The following is a 21,716-nucleotide window of genomic DNA, read 5'->3' on the forward strand; positions in this document are numbered from 1 at the left end:
TGAAAACACTCCAAACCCTGATTTTCTTACAGTCTCTTAACCCAACTTCACGAGGTGTGTCAGTGCAAAACCTCTGTATGCCACTTAATACTCCAAACCTCTTAATAGACTAAAAATAATGCTAACATGTTAATAACTCATATCTATTACATTCTCATAACTTATTTCTATCCATAACCAGCTTGACTTTACAATACCTTACAATTAGAGACACAGGGACTTGCTTAGTCCTTAATGTAAAATAAATCAGAAGCAGCCGAACAGTTAATGAGCCATTTATCAGAAACTAATAATTACTCATCCAGGACATTATTAACAGTAGGCAACAGCAAAGTGTCAATTAAGGTAAAAGGAGCTACTGAGCAAATACCAATTTTGATGGTTTACTTTACTTGATTGGACATAGAAGCAGTAGCTAATGATGATGTAATCCTAAAGTTAAAAGGAAAGCAACTACAGGGTAAGTAATCAGTAATTGATTAGTAGTTATTGATTTCTGTCACTCAGTGTTTGGATCAGAGTTAATCAGCACCCATTAAATTCATGAAACAGTGTTCTACTAATTCCATTAGAGATTATTATGAACTGCCCAGTGATTTACTAAAATATGTTGGTAGCTTTTGTGTAAACAATCATGATCTGTCAGCCATGAATCAAGAGTTGTGTTAGAAATACTGACAAAAACCTTGTTAAAGCCTCATAAATTAGTAGGTACAGGCAAGGAGCAGCTCGTTACAACAATCAGAATCAGAATACTTTATTGATCTCTATAGGGGAAATTATTTTGGTTACAGTGCTCCAGTATAAATATTAACAAAGACAGACAATACACTAAGTAAGAAATAGACACAATATATACAATATATACATGGCTTATATACATATAAGTCACTTATTGATAAATAGGTGAATAAGAAGAAGAGCATGTGCAAAAAGGGTGTAGCTATTGCAGTATACAGTGTGTTAAGTGGATGAGTTGTATAGGGAGATGGCCACAGGCAGGAATGACTTCCTGTGTCGTTCAGTGGTGCTTTTGGTAATCTCAGTCTCTCACTGAACGTGCTCCTGTGACTGACCAGCATGTCATGGAGTGGGTGGGAGGTATTATTCAACATTGTCTTCAAGTCAACTGACTTATTCTCAGTAACTCTTTAATAAATTAGTATATAAATATATACCACTATGTTATGATATGTATATGTTATGCTTAAATATTTCCTTGCACAAATACGGCGAAACGGTAAACACACATTTTCAAAACAGAGATCAAAAAGGTTATCCTAACATACACATCTGTGTCTGTACAAAATTTTCCAAAGGTCATTGACTCAAATGTCACCAGAGGAAAACATGGGCTGCTCCAAATTCATAATCTAGTAACCATAAATGTATGTTTGTAGTGGTCTGTCGATGTGGACATATTTTTACTGGATAAGTGAAAGAAAATAAATAGTGATGCTGGATGCAAAAGTCAGAGATCGGCCTATAGCCATTAGGCATCCATCATCATATGAAGGTCACAACTGTCTACAGTGTCGTGGCCTTTCATTTAGGAGTTGTGGAAATATTTTATGCTGGACTAAAGTGGTGGAAATCAGCGATAGCATGAATGAACTATAAAGGGAAAATAAATATAGCGATGTAAACACAATAGCCTGGGCATTTTTAATCACATGATAAAACAGTAAACATTTGTTCTACAACATTTATACTCAATGGGAGAAAAAAAGCACACACACATGTTGTGGTCAGAAGTTTTCATACCTTGTTATCAGCGTGATTTTGGGCTTTTAATCATTTCTTTGAATTTACGTCAAAGAATGATTGTACAGCAAACATCTTTAATGGCTTTAAAAACAGGAATTAGGTGCACAAGTCTGAATTTATTTTTAATTTTCTCTAATGGCTCGAATATGTATATATAAACCCCACTAATGTTTTCTTAAATGTCTTTTAGCAGATTGCACCTCGACCACACATTTTCATAGCCATCAATATGCTTCTAGTATAATTCTGGGTGGCCACTTTTTATTTAAATTCCTTGGTATCTTATCACAATCCGGCCTTTTAAACATAGTCCCCAAGTTCTCAACAGGGTTGAGGTCAGGAAGGTCATTCCAGAAGCAATCTTACACTTTTCCATTTTTTTAAGTATTGATCAATCCAATGAGTCCTATCAAACAAATCCTATATGTGCCAGCAAAGAGAAACGACCAGTTGTAGTTGATCATGATCATGACTGAGAAGTTCATAAGTTGAATCTTATCACTTTAAAACACATTATAGAACCTTCAGCTCTACTTATGAAAAGATTAACTTGTGAAGTAGCTGTTAAAGATGTATCCTGTGCAATCATCCCACCTTACAAAAGAAAAAAGAATTAATTAAAAGCCCAAAATTACGGTGACATTCATCTCCATGATGAGTGTATGGAAACTTCTGACCACAACTGTGATCGTATCGCTCTGGTAACCTTTTTTCTGCTCCACTTTATTGCTAATAATTGTGCAACCTTGCTGGAAAAAGGGCTTGACCAGGTCATTTTGCGGGTCATACAATCAACCAAGCAACCACACAAAAACACACTTGTCAGATGCAGCCACCAAACAGGAGCGTTCCCCCAACACAGGCAAGAGAAGCCAAACAAGCGTAACGCTTCACTTAATTTGATGTTAAAAAAGGGAAATGAAACCATAAATTATCTACATGAAAAAAACTTAAAGGACAGAAGTAAAATATATGAATGAAAGGCATAGAGAATTGTACTGAAAGTGAACAGAAAACAAGAACTACAAGAATTACAATGATATTGTGCAAATAGCACCTCCAGGTTAGTAATTACGCAGTAATTAAGAATTACAGAAGCAATTTAGTGTCAAAGAGTAAAGTGGGAGTAGCGACAAAAACAGTATGCAGCACAGTAAAACTGAGAGAAAAGCAGCAATAACTGAATGACAGGCTAACAAAGCAGCAAAGGAAATCTCTTCCATAAAAGGACCGGCTACGGTTGTCACATTTTTTTCTAAAAATATTAAGTCAACTCTCGTAAAGAGGGTACCTTGAGAGCCCGAAACACTCACACAATCAGTGGCTTGGCAGAGACTGTTCCGAAATTACACAGTGATTATCTCCAGCGGGAAACTTGCTTCAAACAGCAATGTCACCCACCAGCTTCTGTACCTTTAAGCTTCCTCTGAGGGCATATTAACAGAGCAGCAGGGGAGCAGGCGGAAAGCATTGGTCTGAAATGTATTTAAAAGTCTGCAATCTGGATGAGCAAACAAAGCAACAGCATTAAGCTGCAACCCACGCAACACACCTCGACCGGGGACTGAGCAGGAACGCCACAGCAGCAGTGGTGGAGGAAGATCAGAGCTTGCGTGAGGTTTTTATTTCCTGTCGCGGCGCGTCAGTTAATTGAATTGGCCGCACTGTGCACACGAGGCCCTAATGTGAGGATCTACGTCTCTTTAACCTCCTGGTTCTGAGTGGATTTTACCTAAATGTGGTCTGTTTGTTGTCTAAATTCTGCTACAATTTATCGTTAAGATGAAAGAATTACTTCATCTTATCACGTCGTAACACATCCTACTAAACTTTCTCCATGGCTGTAAAAGCACTGTGTACTTTAAAATAATGCACTTAAAGCATACAGTGCAGCGGTGTGTAATCAGTGACTGCTCTTGCCACACAGTGTGATACAATTCGCTGATACAAAAACTAGATTCCCATGCTTTCCTTTGCCATACCAACAGTAACTGACGTCAGTGCCCTTCTATATAGCTCAAATATTCCTTTGTGTTTTCCACTCATTCGCCTTTGGCAAATTATCTGGAATTAATTTGTAAGGTAGGCTTATTGTTGCAGCCAAGCAGGGTTCGTGTCCACGGGGAGGAAGCCGGGGCAGCTCCCTGTGCTGGGCTTTAGACTCTTAGCTTGGTCAAGGTGACAGTGATCTATGTCTCTCTGGAGGGCCTCTATGTAGGATATGTAGCACTATTATAACACTAAAAATACCAGTAGATTGAGAGATGGCAAGAGAGAAAGAATGGCGACAGGCGATGGAGTGGGGTAGACAGCTTTTGATGTAGCCTCAGCTTCGTGTTGTCAACCCGTGAGGGATTTCACGGCTAGAAGATAAGGGGTGATCATGTCTACAGGTTTCTGGTCCTAATGTGTCGTGAAAAATTCCAAAGTCTTCGTTTTATCTGACAAGACAGTTTGATTGAGAGATGTAGCACTGCAGCAGCCAGCGGATCGATTATACCCTCGTGTATTAGTTCACTGCAGAAATGTCATCTTAATGAAAGAAGAGACGAGAATGACAGTGAAAAATAACCTTCCTCCATTTGCGATTTGGTGCAGGCAGCAATGCAGTCATCCAAAACATTTTTTAGTAGTTTTTTACTACAAAAGAACCAAATCTACAGCACTATATAGAGTTTTCCCTCCATGAGCCACAGTTTGATATGCCAGGAATAATATATAATCTATAAAATCTAACCAGCTCCAGACAGAAGTTAAACAGAAAAAGTTTGAAACTTGTTTTTGGTTAAGTTACTTGTGCATTATTAATGCTCCATTACACTTTTATAGACTTGGGAAAAAAGGCTTAGGCTTTGAAATGATGCATACTTTTTTTCTTTTTACATTTCAGCACACAGCCGTTACCACTGGGTCCTCTTTGAAAAGACCTCACAGATATGTAATGATATGTCTTCTACATATGTGGTTTCCTGCTGGAACAACTGTTGGCTACTCCTGGGGTAACCTCATGTGCACTGGAGACAAACTGTTTTTGCATCATGCAAACTGGCCTTTGCATGTTGCACAACTCCTTAATTTCCTCAAATGCATATTCACTGTACAGGAAGGAAGTAGTGAACTATACATTCCTGTGCTGCATGAATAAATTTTCTTAATTTGGTGTTAAATGTGCCAGAATACAATGCCAATATACTGTAGCGGGCCATTAACCTGTCTCTGTTAAAGGTACACCTACAGCCATCAAACACCCCTTGGCTCTTGCTCTCAATGGGTGTACTTACCTCGCTCTCACAAATATAACATCTTTTAAGCAGGAGGTGTTGTCCTGTCCTCCAAACCATATCGCAGTGGCACCCTGTAGGGCCCGCATTGCCATATAAAAGATAATGGAATATAAAATTGTTTTTATATCCTCTGAATGTGCAGAGGCCGCATGCTGAAGGCTTTCCCCGCTATTGTTTTAAGGCTCATGAATCTTCTAAATCGCTGCCAGTGATCACGATGAATGAAACAGGAGAACATTTACACATCGTCTCACCTCATAACCCCTCCACAGTCGACTGGACGGCCCATGCTGTGGTGCTTAAGGTGGCTGAATGGTGCAGCTCACTGCCTTTTGGATCACTATTGGATTTCCCCCAGTGGTGCTACAAAACAGCACATTTCATCTATCGGACCCTTTGAGCTGGTGGTCTTCAGTCAGTGCCTGTGTAGGGTTTCAGCACATTTCATGCTGAGTCTAAGCTCAGTATGCTGGTATATGATGGTTGTATATGATAGTCACATACAGGTTAGAGGTTCATATAGACACATTTTGACACTCTTACTTAGCTAACCGGCGGCTAGCTCCAACTCCAAAAAGTGTCTCAGCAAAAAGAGCAAATAAGCAAGAAGTGTATTGACTATTATTGCTTTGATATATTATTCTAAAACTTGATGATGTATTATTATATTTTCCTTAATTGTTCCAGAGTTTAAGGCCTGCATCTTCCTTGTTTTGCATGATTAATGACCAGTAGCTGCACTGGTTTTGTAAAAGTGTTTATATTAAAATCAGAGCTAACATTATATGCAAAACCGTGCTTTACACACACAATTGGCAGAGGAACCTGTCTCAGCATGTGTAAATGTGGGATTTTAGGGCTCCCTCTGGGTTGTTGACCACAGTCCAGGCTGGACGACCTCCGGCCGACCCTGAGCCATTTGAAAATATGATTGTAATCCTTGTGAGGATTTGACCAGGGTGTCTATTACCACTGTAATCTGTCACACTGGCATCCAATATTCATTCCACGTCCAGGTTAAGCTCCTCTTTCTGTCTGCACCACCCATCACCATGGGAGACAGGGAGAGGGAGAGGAGGGATCCACTGAAGGTGTTGGCATGACTAGAGAGAGCGAGGGAGAGAGAGAGAGCGAGAGAGACTGAAATTGAGAGAGCAATGCTTCAATCAAGCCACTGGGTTGGGGTGAAGAAATCTATTGTGGAACACAAGGTCTCATTAATGCAGCAGGGATAGCTTTAACCCCCAACCCCCACATCCTACACACATGCACGTACACACTTATACACACACCTGGCTGAGGAGAGAGAGGTACAAACATGGAAGAGAAATAGATTTATATATATATATATATATATATATATATATATATAAAAGAAGGGATTATGGATTTCTGCAGCGAAGGTGGGAGGAATTCTACACTGTAGGCAAAAAAAAAAAGATTTCCACAAACGGTACAAAGTTATTACAGACATTTAACACAGAAATCACAGGAGCTTCTTGATTTATGCAAAACTGATGCCCCACTCTACTTGTTTTATTGTAGATTTATTGCCACATACAGAATGATGGTGCATCTTGTCCATTTCCACATGATCTTTTGCAGAATATGCAGTAGAACAATGTTTAGATTCCTTGAAAAATGGCAGTATAAGCAAACCAGTACTGTTTTTGACTATCCCATTGCTATATAATATCCTGTTTTTTAATACAAACCACGGATGGATGGTGAATGTCCAGAAATGTTTTTAATCATTTTTGGTTTCTTTGATCAAATCCGCAGAGGCTGGAGGGCAGGTCAGTGAAATAAACAGGCGTTCTGGAGATGTGGTATTGATGTGTGCTTAGTGATAAACTGCAGCCACTCATCATCTGTCTTTGTCTCTCCTGTTTGTTACAAGAACCCACAAGGAAGGATTGCTCGTGTGTGTTTTGGTTAGATAGATGTCTGCCATATCTGCCACCATCTATAACATTAAATTACACATGGACATTACCCTGATATGATGCGTGAAGTCTGTGACACAGTATCCACACCAGAGCATGGTTTCAGAGTGGAGTGATTTCATCAGCAAGGTCACTGGAGGTGTACTGCCTAAACTGTAAGATATTCACTGATTAATAACACTGATATGCAGTGATCACCTGATGAAAAGTCCCACCATCGATTTAACATGCTTTATTTTTTTGTACTACTTCTTATGAAGTAGTACAGGTCCTGCTCTGGTAAGTTCCTCTTAAAAGAGTAAGAAAAAAAAGATCAGACCACATATTAAAATTGATTTATTTCTCTTATATTTAAACACTGATCTCGCTCTGAAATGAAATTTCTTCGAACATGAAACAAAGAACAGGAAGCAAAAGAAAAAGGGGGCGAGTTAGAAAGACGAATCGATGGAGTGTGAATTCAATTTGCTATCTGGGTTCCACGTCCAAGACATCTGTCACACAAGCGGATTGGTTTGATTGGTGTGAGCCCATCTATCAAGATGGCTTGTCTGCAGTTAGTAAATTTATATTCCCTCAAGTCCCATCCTCCATCAGTGGTTGCTGTGTGGCCAGGCCAAGGCTGTCAGCCAGCATGGTCATATCTTATTTTAAACCTCAGTAACTTATCTGCTCTTCTCTTCTTTTGTGTATGAATTCGCCCATCTGCTCATCATGCATCCACGCAGAAGCCTCTGTATCCAACTGTTTGGGTCAAAGATCCCTTTTAAATAAAGGTTAATGCGACCCTTTGTTGTACAGGTGATGAGAAAATGCTAACAGGAGATCATAACAGCATGCTATTTTTTCCACTATAGTACAGCATAGATACACGTGGAGAATTTGCATAAAAGTAAGAATATATTTATTTTTTCTAGGATAATTGGTTTTGTTAAGTTTAATAGGACGTTTTAACTGCAGCTGCTTTAATTCCTGATGATTGTTCACTAAATCGTAGCAGTTACAGAGTCACAATAAAAGATCCAGGATCCGTAATTTGAAGCCAAAATGGTGTCTTGTGTTACTTGTGTGAGTACAACAGGCAAATTGCTTAAACATATCTAAAAGCTTTTGTAAACAAATAGGCAAACGCTTCCCTGTGACCTAAACACTACAAATAACGCTGGTCTGTTGAGTGCAGCTGAATGAGATGAGTCTAATTCATTACCCACTGTGTTGCAGCACTGCTGATTTTTATTCCTCTAGCCGGTTGGTTAAATTAGCCTGAACAGTTTGACTATAATGGGGACAACACCAAAGGAATTTAGAGCAGCTTCCTGATATTATCCACCCACAACCACATACTTGCTGGTATATGAACGCCCACCTGCAAACACAAACACACACACACATGCACACAACTGCTCTCTCACACTATATCACTGCATCACAGTGCTAATAATCCAGTGTGTTTTGGGTGGGTTGACTGCATCTCTATTAGTGCCAATTTGGCATGACCTTTCCGCTCTCGCTATCTCAGCGCTGGCTTTGTAATCTGCGCTGGCTGCCCCCCATCTTGGCCACTTATCATCACACTGGGATTAATAGAAACATCTTTTGTAATTACAAAAATGCTGCTGTTGTCGTGCCGGGTCCTGTCAGATGGTTAAACGTGTGCCAAACCATTAATTCACTAGTACAGGCCTTAGCACTACCCCACAGTAAAACACAGAAATCTAGTATTGATCTTCATAAAGGCGTATACTCAGCATTTTATCTCCTTGCTCTTCTCCGGCAGACCAGTGCGGTTATTGATCTTCATAAAGGCAGTATTTTGTCGTTAGGCGAGAAGCGGAGGAGACAGTAATGAAAGGTTTTTAACCTGCGTGTTCAGGGGATCGCAGGACCACTGGTCAGGGCTGCAAGGTGCTACATGCAGCAGATTTTCAGCTGCACGGCCACAGGGATCGATAGGGATACATCTTTGTCTGATTACTGAGATGTACCAGCACTTTGTGTGAGTAGCCTGTGTGTGTGTGTGTGTGTGTGTGTGTGTGTGTGTGTGTGTGTGTGTGTGTCTTTGGGTGTTACAGTAATAGCTGATCATTGGATCAGCATTATTTAGACTTAAAGGAATAAATAGGTTGACCTCAGAGATGATACAGTTGCTCCCACAGAGACATCCTAAGACTATTTACTTCAGCCACTGGCCTAAGCAAGTAGGTCACAGATGTGACCCCAAAACAACTGCATTTCAACTTTGTACAGCATGGCATACAGGGAGTGCAGAATTATTAGGCAAGTTGTATTTTTGAGGAATAATTTTATTATTGAACAACAACCATGTTCTCAATGAACCCAAAAACTCATTAATATCAAAGCTGAATGTTTTTGGAAGTAGTTTTTAGTTTGTTTTAGTTTTAGCTATTTTAGGGGATATCTGTGTGTGCAGGTGACTATTACTGTGCATAATTATTAGGCAACTTAACAAAAACAAATATATACCCATTTCAATTATTTATTTTACCAGTGAAACCAATATAACATCTCCACAGTCACAAATATACATTTCTGACATTCAAAACAAAACAAAAGCAAATCAGCGACCAATATAGCCACCTTTCTTTGCAAGGACACTCAAAAGCCTGCCATCCATGGATTCTGTCAGTGTTTTGATCTGTTCACCATCAACATTGCGTGCAGCAGCAACCACAGCCTCCCAGACACTGTTCAGAGAGGTGTACCGTTTTCCTCCTTGTAAATCTCACATTTGATGATGGACCACAGGTTCTCAATGGGGTTCAGATCAGGTGAACAAGGAGGCCATGTCATTAGTTTTTCTTCTTTATACCCTTTCTCGCCAGCCACGCTGTGGAGTACTTGGACGCGTGTGATGGAGCATTGTCCTGCATGAAAATCATGTTTTTCTTGAAGGATGCAGACTTCTTCCTGTACCACTGCTTGAAGAAGGTGTCTTCCAGAAACTGGCAGTAGGACTGGGAGTTGAGCTTGACTCCATCCTCAACCCGAAAAGGCCCCACAAGCTCATCTTTGATGATACCAGCCCAAACCAGTACTCCACCTCCACCTTGCTGGCGTCTGAGTCGGACTGGAGCTCTCTGCCCTTTACCAAAATCCAGCCACGGGCCCATCCATCTGGCCCATCAAGACTCACTCTCATTTCATCAGTCCATAAAACCTTAGAAAAATCAGTCTTGAGATATTTCTTGGCCCAGTCTTGACGTTTCAGCTTGTGTGTCTTGTTCAGTGGTGGTCGTCTTTCAGCCTTTCTTACCTTGGCCATGTCTCTGAGTATTGCACACCTTGTGCTTTTGGGCACTCCAGTGATGTTGCAGCTCTGAAATATGGCCAAACTGGTGGCAAGTGGCATCTTGGCAGCTGCACGCTTGACTTTTCTCAGTTCATGGGCAGTTATTTTGCGCCTTGGTTTTTCCACACGCTTCTTGCGACCCTGTTGACTATTTTGAATGAAACGCTTGATTGTTCGATGATCACGCTTCAGAAGCTTTGCAATTTTAAGACTGCTGCATCCCTCTGCAAGATATCTCACTATTTTTTGACTTTTCTGAGCCTGTCAAGTCCTTCTTTTGACCCATTTTGCCAAAGGAAAGGAAGTTGCCTAATAATTATGCACACCTGATATAGGGTGTTGATGTCATTAGACCACACCCCTTCTCATTACAGAGATGCACATCACCTAATATGCTTAATTGGTAGTAGGCTTTCGAGCCTATACAGCTTGGAGTAAGACAACATGCATGAAGAGGATGATGTGGACAAAATACTCATTTGCCTAATAATTCTGCACTCCCTGTACTAAGCTGATGGGCATTCATGTGAAATTTGCTTCTTCAGATGTATTAAAGCCAAATCCTGCTCTAGCCATTTTGGTACACTAGGGAAGATCAACTGGCAGCTTTGGGGCTGAAAAAACACCCCAAAAAACCTCAAACTCCAATGAAAAAATGCCAAAGCTAGAGTTCATTTCTGAGCTGATTCCAGAAATGAACAAATTCACAGCCAACCAGCATTTTTGGTCTCTATAGCTGTTTGATCTCCACTAAAGCTCAGAGTTAACCATCGTTACTGGGTGGTCGCTTTGATCCACACGATTCATCTAAGCTGACTTGAGTCGCTGATTAGTCATGATGGCTTGCTTCATAGTTAATTTTGCTAACAGACCATCCAAGAAGTCTATGCTCAGGTTTCTTCTAGTGTCCAGACCCCCATAGTGTCTGGAGATCCTCCGTGCTCAACACTTCACCTTCATATCTACATAGATTCAATTCAAATCAATTCATTATTATTTATATGAGCATTTAGAAAAAAGGAGAAAGGATTGGCTATAAGTTAATGTTAATGTGAAAGGTTTAAAAGGTGAGGTAGCGTGGATGAGATTAGGAATCAGTACAAAATTCTGCTGATAATATGTCTTTACTTGAGTAATGTGTTGAATTCGGTTCAGAATGACATTCACGTCTGATGGAGTCTATTTACTACAATGAGCTAATTACAAAACTAAATTCTGCAGGAAGGCAAGTAGATAATGACAGTGTAAGAATACATAGTATGATGTCAACAGCAGCATTCATTATAACTAAAAACATAATTTAATAGGAAGTAACATAAATAGTTTAGTTGCTATGTTAGAAAAAAATTGAAAAATCTACAACAATAAATCCAAATTTTCTTCTCTTCCTTCTTGAATCTTATATGAGCTCAGTTTCAGGTCTCTCTCAATGAATACACATTCCCAACAAGCCATAAAAACACAACTATTCTGCATGCCAAGTATGTTTTTAGAGACTTCCCTCACCCCCTAATCATGCATAACTGTCACATGTGACTTATTACACATCTGTCTGTGGCTGCACGGTGCACCAGATGCTGCAGTTAATGCCACACCTAACCTTCCACCATAAGACGGTATACTAAAACCCAAGTGGAATTTTCCACTGCCAGCCTGCCTTCCTCCGTCACTGTCTCCTCCTAGCCACCGCTGTCCAGTACTGGGAGAAGCCTGTAGGGGATAGCCCAGACAGGATATTAATGGGTCCCTCCAAAAGTCAGAAGGCCTGACAGAGCCCTGTTTCATTGTCACCTTGCCTTGGAGGACGAGGAAAAACTTGCAAAGCTTATTAGGTGAATAGAGCTGTTTCTCACTCTAACTTACTCGATCTCTGCCTCGCCGCTTCATTAGACTGTCTTACATCAGAGACCCGCTCCTGTCCCTGTTTCCTCACCACATCGCCACACTCACTTCCACACGCACTCACACACACAGGGTGACATCTCCCACCTAATCAAGTAGTGGATTATCTTGTCCTGATAAATTGGAGCTTGTAGCACTTGAAAGGTCCTCTTGGAAGAGTGCCTCCTCCCCCTGACAGCTAGATCGAGCCCCTAGGGAGCAAGGAGAGAGAACATTGCCTGGTAATGATTTGTGGTAAATCGGACAAATGTTTTTGGAGAGACCTCTTTCAAGCAAGGAGCTTGATGAATTTAAAGCATGTGAAGAAACTCTGGAAACCTCAAGAGAAATTTCTGATGTGAAAATTATACGTTATGTGTGGATATTTTTTTTTGAATGAAGTTGATAAAAGTGATTCAACTGCCCACAAGATTTTGATGAATCTTTTAAAGAAAATGAAGAATAAAGTCAGACAAATATGAAGGCCAAAAGAAACTGAAAATAAAGTCACTTTTTTAGGAGATATTTCTTTTGTCATTTAACTTTCTTATCTTTACATAAACTCTTATATGTTAAAAACAGAAAAAGATCATTTTCCCCCATATCACTACAAACTGAAGAATCATTTTTCATGACCCAGCTTATCATTAGCTTATCCAGGCATGGCTGTCATATATAAGCAGGGGTTAAAGTGGGATTTAGCAAGGAGAATCCTAAGATCTGCTATAGCCATGTAGTGGTGCAGCACAGGGAAAAGAATCACATAGAAAATAAAAAATCCAAATTTGCATAGTGAACTCCAAGTAGATTTGTTTTCTTTGCATACAGGATGTGATCAGCTGACCTTGGATGCTGCTGCTCTAAAGTCTCCTGCTTCTTGTAGATTTAATTGAATTAACTGACATATATAAGCAGCCAAATCAGATTAAGCTTAAATGTCTGCTGCTTTCAATATAACCTAACATTGACCATGAACACCACAGCCTGCTCTGCACCAGTCCAACCCAGCATTGCAAACCTTACACAATACTGCAAACTAATTAATTTAGCCTCCATCAAGGAGTACTAAAGGACCCTGTATTTTGATGCAGTCTTTGAGTAATACAAAATTATTGTTCTTCAATTTATGTTTTAAGTTGATGTTTAAGTTGTCAGAATGTGAAAAAATATAACTTCTGCAAAACATCATAGATGCTGTCTGACTTAAAATGTCACTGTGCTGTTTTTATCTTTGAAAATAATCTCTTCTTCCTCTCCTGTCCTCTCTTACTGACGTCTTTCTCCATCTCTTAGACTAAACTGATCACACATTATTGTTTTGTTTTCTCCCTGGGAAATACAGTGTTTGCAGACACACTGTGGTCCAGACTGCACAGAAACATTTTGTGTTTAGAAGTATTTGTTGAGTTGTTTGAAAAATTTATAGTTACCTGCCAATATAAATGTTTCTCAGATATACTTGCTGATCTAGTGTTAGCCAAAGCCCTCAGCTAAATGACAAAGTTCCACAAGTACAACTTTATTGACATGAAACTATGAAATCATGAAATCACAGTGACAAAAAAAAAACAAAAAAAAACATGGGATGTCATACTTGGTACTATGCAAGTATCTCCATGACACCAACTGGAAACAATGCCAGACAACTGCACCCAAAAAATGAACTCTCTTTACAGTATTATGTATTAAGCTAAGTTAGCTAGCTTAATGAAATTTTGTTACCAATTAATCAAAGGTGCTGTTCTGGATAATTCTGGTCCACATTAACCAACCCAGTATCACAACATACTGTGTACAGATGTGTATAGACACGCCAGTCCACCGTGTTCATTTCACTTGTCCATTTGCCTGTCCAAAATTTGAAATGTACACCCATGTAGAAGTTGCATTACCGGCAGAAGGAGATAATATATTTAAAGCCAAGAAGTTGAAGAGCAGAAAATGTATGAAGTACATTGCAGGGTCCTTAATTGCTGGAAACTATTAAGCTAGGCAGGCTAGGCATATGTATATATATGTAATGTCTGTTTAAATGCTTTCCTGTGATTATTTTCATGTGTGCTTGAAATAAAATATTTCCCTCTGCTGTTACTGCACCTCACTGCAACTTCTGCAAGCGGGACATTTCACGTTTTGTAGAGGCAAAGCGTGATGGACACAGTGGACCAGCGCGCCTATTATACACTTTGCATGATATTGGGTTGCTTTAACCCCTGATAAGCATGCTTCAGGGACTTAAATCCTTATTTGAGGAAAATAGTCTAGAATCCTTGCTATAGTTTTTGGGATGTGTTTTCTTAATGTTTAAATATTTGCGTGGGAACAATGGCCATAGTAAGTGTTCAGTGAGAAAAATAGTAGTTACTTGATGCACCTAATTATTTACACAAGCTTCACAATTTGGTTTTTCCAAGTGATCAAATTTTAGTGGCCACCTCTTTGCTGCACCTGGCAATAGGTTGTTGGCAGATTCTTAAATGATAAATGTGCAACACAAATCAATGTGTCTTTGACTACTTCTAATTGTATGCCCACTACTGAGACAACCTCACTCTTTTCCTGCTTGCCTTTCATGCATAGCTCATGTCTTCAAAAATCGCCAAATATCATGGTGTTGCATGACATTTACAATTCGACTATTATATAAAGTTTTCTGAATAATCAACTCTGACAATGGCCTGATTTGTTCTTGTGAGCACCATTTTTATTGCTTTCTCTTCTGCTCTTTGTTTCCTCTGTTCCCTCTATGTAGGAAAACCCTTACATGTGTAACAATGAATGTGACGCCACCACTGAGGAGCTCGCCCACCCCCCAGGGCTGATGTTCGACACTGAGGGCCGCAACCCCACAACCTTCTGGCAGTCCACCTCCTGGAAGAAGTACCCAAAACCCCTACTGGTCAACATCACTCTATCTTGGAACAAAACCATTGAGCTGACTGAAGACATTGTCCTCACCTTTGAGTCAGGCCGACCCGAACAGATGGTCCTAGAAAAATCACTAGATTATGGACGAACCTGGCAGCCCTACCAGTTCTACGCCACTGACTGCTTGGACGCCTTCACCATGGAGCCCAAGACGGTGCAAGACCTAACTCAGCATACCCTGCTGGACATTATCTGCACCGAGGACTACTCACGAGGGTACGTGTGGAAGAACGACAAAACTGTACGCTTTGAGATCAAGGACCGATTTGCACTGTTTGCTGGACCCCAGCTCCACAACATGGCCTCACTTTACGGCCAGCTAGACACAACCAAGAAGCTGAGGGACTTCTTTACCATTACTGATCTGAGAATCCGCCTGCTCCGGCCTGCCACAGGAGCGACGATGGTGGATGAGAACAACTTGTCCAGATACTTCTATGCCATTTCTGACATCAAAGTTCAGGGCAGGTAAGACATAAATTAATCTGTACAAATACTGTTTGATGGACTCAGGGCTGGATTACCACAAAGGAAAAGAGGGTTACAACCCATGAGCCCCAGACTGCAAGGGACTTTAAAAAAGCTAGGTCCAGTGTTTGTCTTAACTTTCATAAGTGAGTCAGTTCAAATTTCCATATAGATTGGCAGTGAATCAGTTATCGGCCAGCAGGGGTGTAACAAAAAAGCTGCCCATATAGGTTAATCTAACAATGAGTTGACTCATTCTTTGTAAGGATCCTTTTAGAATTGACAGTTTCATTTTTTTCTATATTTTCTATATTCATTATTACAACTACAGTGCAGCTGCCAAGAAGTGAAGGAAATGTGTTGACTGTTGTCCATTCTTTCCAATTAGGCTGTGGATCTATAATGTTGTGCAGAGTTCACCAGTTGTCAGCATGTCTTAATTAACCAAGCAGCTTACAGTTTGCTGAAGCACTCTACTTTAGACAAGAATTCACTCAGCTGTCTTTTAGCCCACGGAGCACATCAGATGTAGCATTTCAGCCATCAGGTCACTGTACACTGTAATTAGTGTTTGATTTACAAAGTCTCTGGAGGGTCATATAACATCAAAACAAGACTCCGCTGTAGTGTTAGCGCAAAGGTTAACGAAAGCTTCCCCCACTTCGTGACGCTATACTACAAGAGTCAGTGAGGCGTCGACTTAAGTGGATCTGTTTTACACCGTGTAGTTTTTCAATTTAACAGACGTGAATGTGGTCGTGTGGGTGGAGGAATGAAGATTTAATTACTCATGTTTTGCTCTTCACATGTGAGAGACTCAGCTGTACAGAAGCACAGTGTGCAGAACGTCACAACAATTCGAGGAAATATGTGGAAGTGTTGAAGTCGGGCTGGCAGACGGTGGCACACAGCAGTGCGTGTGTTGCAGCTTTTCTCAGCCTCAAGACAGACTTGGAAAGAAGACTAGAAATATAAACATCAGCAGCGTCCTGTTCAGTCTCATCAAATAATTGTTTGAGCCAGTGTAGTTGTTGGGGAAAAGTTTTGAATATGAGCATTAACACTGGATAGGAATTTACAGATGACCTCATTCTCATACTCATGGCAATGCATGTTTGTGTGGCTCTCATAGTATTCACGTTAATATTGTCAAATCCCGTATGATTCTCTAATTTGTTGATTTGCTTAATATGCTATTGAAATTGCCTACAAATATACTACGGATCGCTCTAATGCACAGTAAACGGGCAGGTACCCTTCAGCACAAAGGCTATGATAATGAATGCTTTTCTCAGAAATTGAATTTTTGACTTTTCTCGTGATTGAGAAGGTCATTCAGCAAAAATAACTGGAGGGAATTTACTAACACAAAAGAGTTGGACGTGGCATCCATTTAACACACGGTGAAATGAAGAGGGCTGTCATAAGAGCAGATTATTTATTCTATCTGACTAATCATGACCCAACTCTTACATCCCTGTGGGGCTGTATATTTGAGCAATGGCATTGCGGCACAGTCGGGCCGTGGTCGTTTACCAGCCTGCTGCTTTTAGAGTGACGCTCGCCTGAGAAATATTCCCCACTGTTTACCAAAGGTAACACACAGTTCAGCCATAATGAGATACACTCTACACAGAGAGGCTTCACTCTGCTTCCCCCCCCCCATGGCGAATCACTGCTCAGCTCCTTTCTCCATGCGTCGTATACTAGACATAAGCTCCTTAACCCCCAGAATACAGTTCTGTGAGACGCGCCAGGAAAGTTTTCGCTGGGGCAGTGAGGTTGAATCTGGCATATTTTACTGTGCTGGACTGAGCTACCATCTGCCTGGATCAGAAGCAGGAGTGGGTGTGGAGGAAAATACAGTAGGAGAGTTTGCAGATTTTCTGCCCTTGCCACAACAGTGCGAGAAACAAAGAAAGGAACCTAAGCTCTTTGCCAAAGTAGGTCAACCTAAAAATGAGAGAAGAAGCGCAGTTTTGCAGAAGTAGTCCTCTTTGCATCTTTAACATATAGCTAAAGTTGGTACAGGGAAGCCAGGAGTGTCATGCATGACCATTCTATTATAGCTGATTACAGGAAAGAAGCAGACCAAAGGCACAAGGGACAGAAAAATCAATGCTGAGAATTTCAAATCAAACCAAGCATGAAGCTGTGAGATGGATGTGAACAATGCATTTTGGCTGGTGACTTAAATGAATTTGACACCCTCACTGTTTCATTGTATCAGCTAAGCTAAATGGATGTATGCAGAGAGACACTGTGGTGGGTTGGGGGGGATTTTCTAATTATCTACTGTATGACTTTGGAGTAATTGCTCAAACACCCTGCCCCCCTCCTTTTTTTTTTTACATGCTTTACAGTAACTACAGCCGTAGCCAGAGAGACAGTTTCACCAACTGTCTCCCTCTCTTCATTTGATCCCCCCTCATTTTCCTTCCACCTGCTTCTGATCAATATAGTGTAATTAAAGCTGGAGAAGATTCAAGCTACTAAAAGATCTCTTTCTGGCTATCGGTTTCTCTGTTTCAGGCCTGTATACATCAAACAGTTTTATATATATTTGTGTGTGTTTGTGTGTGTGTGCCAATCACATACCCACAAAACCGCTTCCCACTATCAAACCAAGAAAAATACAGCTAATAGGAAGAACTGTAGGTGGGATTTCTGGCACTTCTCTTTTTAATCACCGTCACGGTTTTTAATTGCCAAAATCTACCAGGACAATCCTTGTAGGCCAGAGATTTAAATAACCTCCCAATCTGGCAACAGATTGTTACAAACCTTTTTCCCACTGTCAGTGCATAAAATATAATTTAAAAACCATCATGAACTACATTCCAACCTGTTTCCACCCTGCTCGTGTTAAGCAAATGATCTGATAAGTGAAGAGAAAGTTTGTTTTAACAATTTAACCCTCTGCCTGGAAGTTGTGATTCAATTTCCAGAGCATATATGTGCAGAGCTGTATTATCGTGGATGGTCAGAAACAGCTTCACAGTTAAGGTGACTGCAGGGTAGACAGGAAATTTACTTCAAGAGGCGAATCGGTTATTAGATGCAACAACCTGTTTTTTGGTCTAGTTTTCCGTCATAGTTATGGAAAGAAAGACCTGTTCAGTGACTGTGAATCCCCATGCTGATGATAAAACAACATCTCAGGATATTGCCTCGGATGACTCCCTGGATCTGTAATGCTCGAACTACAGTAAAATGTCACTATTTCAAAACCTTGGAAATATCATGGATTATTGGATTTTTTACATTTTTTATATATTTGTTTTTACTTTTTAAACCATTTCAAATATGACCCTAAACTATGAATTCCCTAACAATCATTTGCACTCTACAGTTATTGATGAATATGTGCAGTTATACAGATAAGGACGAAAGGATTTTGACTAAGTGCTTTTTTTCTAACAGTGGAACCTTGAATTTCTAAACATATTGCTTTAGTTTTCTTTAAAAATCATTAATTATTTTCATTTTTACACAATAACAGAATTGATTAAGAAAAAACAAAAAAGCAGGGTCAATATTTGTAGCTTACTGAAAAACTGACGATTTTCATCGACCGCAGAAACCACTCCTGCGAAATGATCTGCTTTAACCTGCTCATAGCATGTAAAATCACACTAAAAGTGAGGTTTATCTTCTAATTTACACACTGTATAAAAAATTCGGTAAGAGTTTGAGTTGTCACTTAAGAAAGGATCAAGCCAAAAACTAAAGAAATCAGTTTAGACTTGTTGATGCTCACAAAGCAGGACATGGATATACAAATTTATTACAGCTTTTCAAGTGTCACCAATGGGACTGAAGTATTATCAAGAATTTTAAAGAGAGTGCCACCTTCGAGATGTGTCTAAAGACCACAGAACAACAAATGAATGGCTTATCCTAGTCTGGAATGGTAGTCTCAAAGATGACAGTCCTAGAAGTCTGCACAGGAATGGACTGCCGGGCTGCAGAGCAAGAAAAACTCCACTTCTGCAGAAGACGTGACTTCAGGCCACAGTGAGGTATGCTGAGGGAAGTGCATCCTTTGAACAGATGAGACAAAACTAAAACTCTTTAGCCACAGAGATGCTGTTTGGAGAAACAAGGGAGAGGCATACAACCCGAAGAACACCGTCCCGACAGTAAAATACGGTGGTGGGAGTATTATGCTTCAGTGCGTCTGGAACTGGGAATCTCGTCAAGATGGAAGGAATCACCAAAGGAAGAAGGATATGGGAAGATTTTAAAAGTAAACCTCAAGCATTCAGCAACAAAACTGGATCGAGGTCATCCTTAGTCTCCCAACACTACAGCAAACCAAAACACATGTCATTCCTGGTGAAGAACTACCTCCAGAAGACCAGAGCCCTCACTTGAATCACAATAAAATTCTGTGAAGTGAACTGAGGACCATTTCACGCCTGAAGATCATCAAATCTGAAAGACCTTGAGAGAGTCACCTGGGAAGAATTGGGTGGGATTGTTCAGGCGATGGACCAATAATTTTGACAACCAACATTTGGTTTCGGTGTCCAAAATTAAACATTCATCCATCCATCCATTCTTTCGCTTATCCTTATCCTTATCCCAGCTGTCTTAGGGCGAGAGGCAGGGTACACCCTGGACAGGTCGCCAGTCTGCCGCAGGGCTAATACATTGAGACAGACAACCATTCACACTCACATTCACACCTATGAGCAATTTAGAGTAACCAATTACCCTATCCCCACTAACTGCATGTCTTTGGACTGTGGGAGGAAGTCGGAGTAGACCCTTCTCTCTCTTCTCTCTCCAAAATTAAACAGCATTTGGGAAATAGTTAGATTTTACTGCAGTGAGTCATTCAATTTGAATAAATCACTACAACGAGGCAACTGATAATCGTACGGTACTGTTGATGAACAAACCACGTGACCACATCAAATACAGGCTGCAGTTTGAAATTCACCTGCTGTCTTACACTGTCACCATGTAATAAAGGTAACAAATAAACAAATAAACAATCAGTGAATAAGTAAATGAAGTGAGTATGCTAATTTACATAGTGCTATTCAAAACAAATACTGCATAAACGAAGTCTACTGAAGATATTTTTGATAAAAATTATTTCTTGTGATGCAATGATCCAACTTTTACCTTCAACACAATATTGATATTATTGTTTCGGGTATCTGCCGACATTAATTACAGATCCAAACTTTGTAAAATAACAGCACATTCTCATTTCAGCTCTGTGTACGAGTCATTAGGCTAATGTTCACTGTGTCCTTTACACTTGTGCTATTTTCTCATTTCATTTACCTGGGTTAAAAAAATAGGTTGTTCATTCTTAAGTTTACATTAATAAGCAAAAAAATACACTCCACTCTAAATAAAGAACATTTGGATTATAATCATTTCTAATCTTATATTAAATCATATCTGAAAATTGATTTTTTTTAACAAAACTGGCATGAAATTGATCTGTAGCAATCGTATTACTGTGCCCATTCTCACTGCCCACAGAATATAATCACGTCATCATGCCTTCACAATTTAGTCTTCATTCCCACCCACCCAAAGGAATATGTGCGTTTTTTTGGCATTGTTTGTGTTTGATGAATTGCTTTGAAACCACTGTAAATCTGCATTTCTGCATGTTTTGCAATAATTGTACATCACTTACAGTGAATTGTCACCGCTATAGCAGTGTCATTACTGTATTATCTTTTTGGCTCAAATCCACAATACTACAAAAAAATGGCAATGAAAGAAAAGCTTTTCATCTGAGGCATGCAGAAACATAGCATCTGTAAGGGATTAAACACTTCATCTCTCCTACAGACCATAGGTCGCACTATTGCTGCATTATAATTGCAGTATAGTTCAGTCCGTGTGTGCTATGGATACAGCTGTTCCAACTACAGATCAGCAATTTGGTGAGTGATGGCTCCATCGAAACTCCCCCGAGGCAGGAATAAACAAGAAGTCGATCTGCTTTTTTTTCGCTCTCTCTCTCGCTCCTTCTCCCTCTACAGTGCTTGGCTTGCTCTTAGGCCTGCCTGTAGTCGACAGATAATCTATTTGTGCTAATTTCATGTTTCTTACTGCCCACTTCCCCCTTGAATAAGTCATTTCACTTGTCTACCCTCT

The 21,716-nt window shown here is 40.1% G+C and overlaps 1 protein-coding gene across 3 annotated transcripts in view; it reads left to right on the forward strand.

Annotated features, from left to right (window-relative positions):
* ntng1a (netrin g1a) overlaps positions 1–21,716 on the forward strand; it is a 116,525-nt gene that overhangs the window by 41,268 nt on the left and 53,541 nt on the right. For all 3 annotated transcript variants that reach the window (XM_039617092.1, XM_039617091.1, XM_039617093.1), the window contains exon 3: positions 14,941–15,584. In XM_039617092.1, the coding sequence (XP_039473026.1) occupies positions 14,941–15,584 (644 nt within the window). The remainder of the gene's footprint in view (positions 1–14,940; positions 15,585–21,716) is intronic.

This window comes from Oreochromis aureus, linkage group 9, assembly GCF_013358895.1.
Source record: "Oreochromis aureus strain Israel breed Guangdong linkage group 9, ZZ_aureus, whole genome shotgun sequence".
Classification (NCBI taxonomy): domain Eukaryota; kingdom Metazoa; phylum Chordata; class Actinopteri; order Cichliformes; family Cichlidae; genus Oreochromis; species Oreochromis aureus.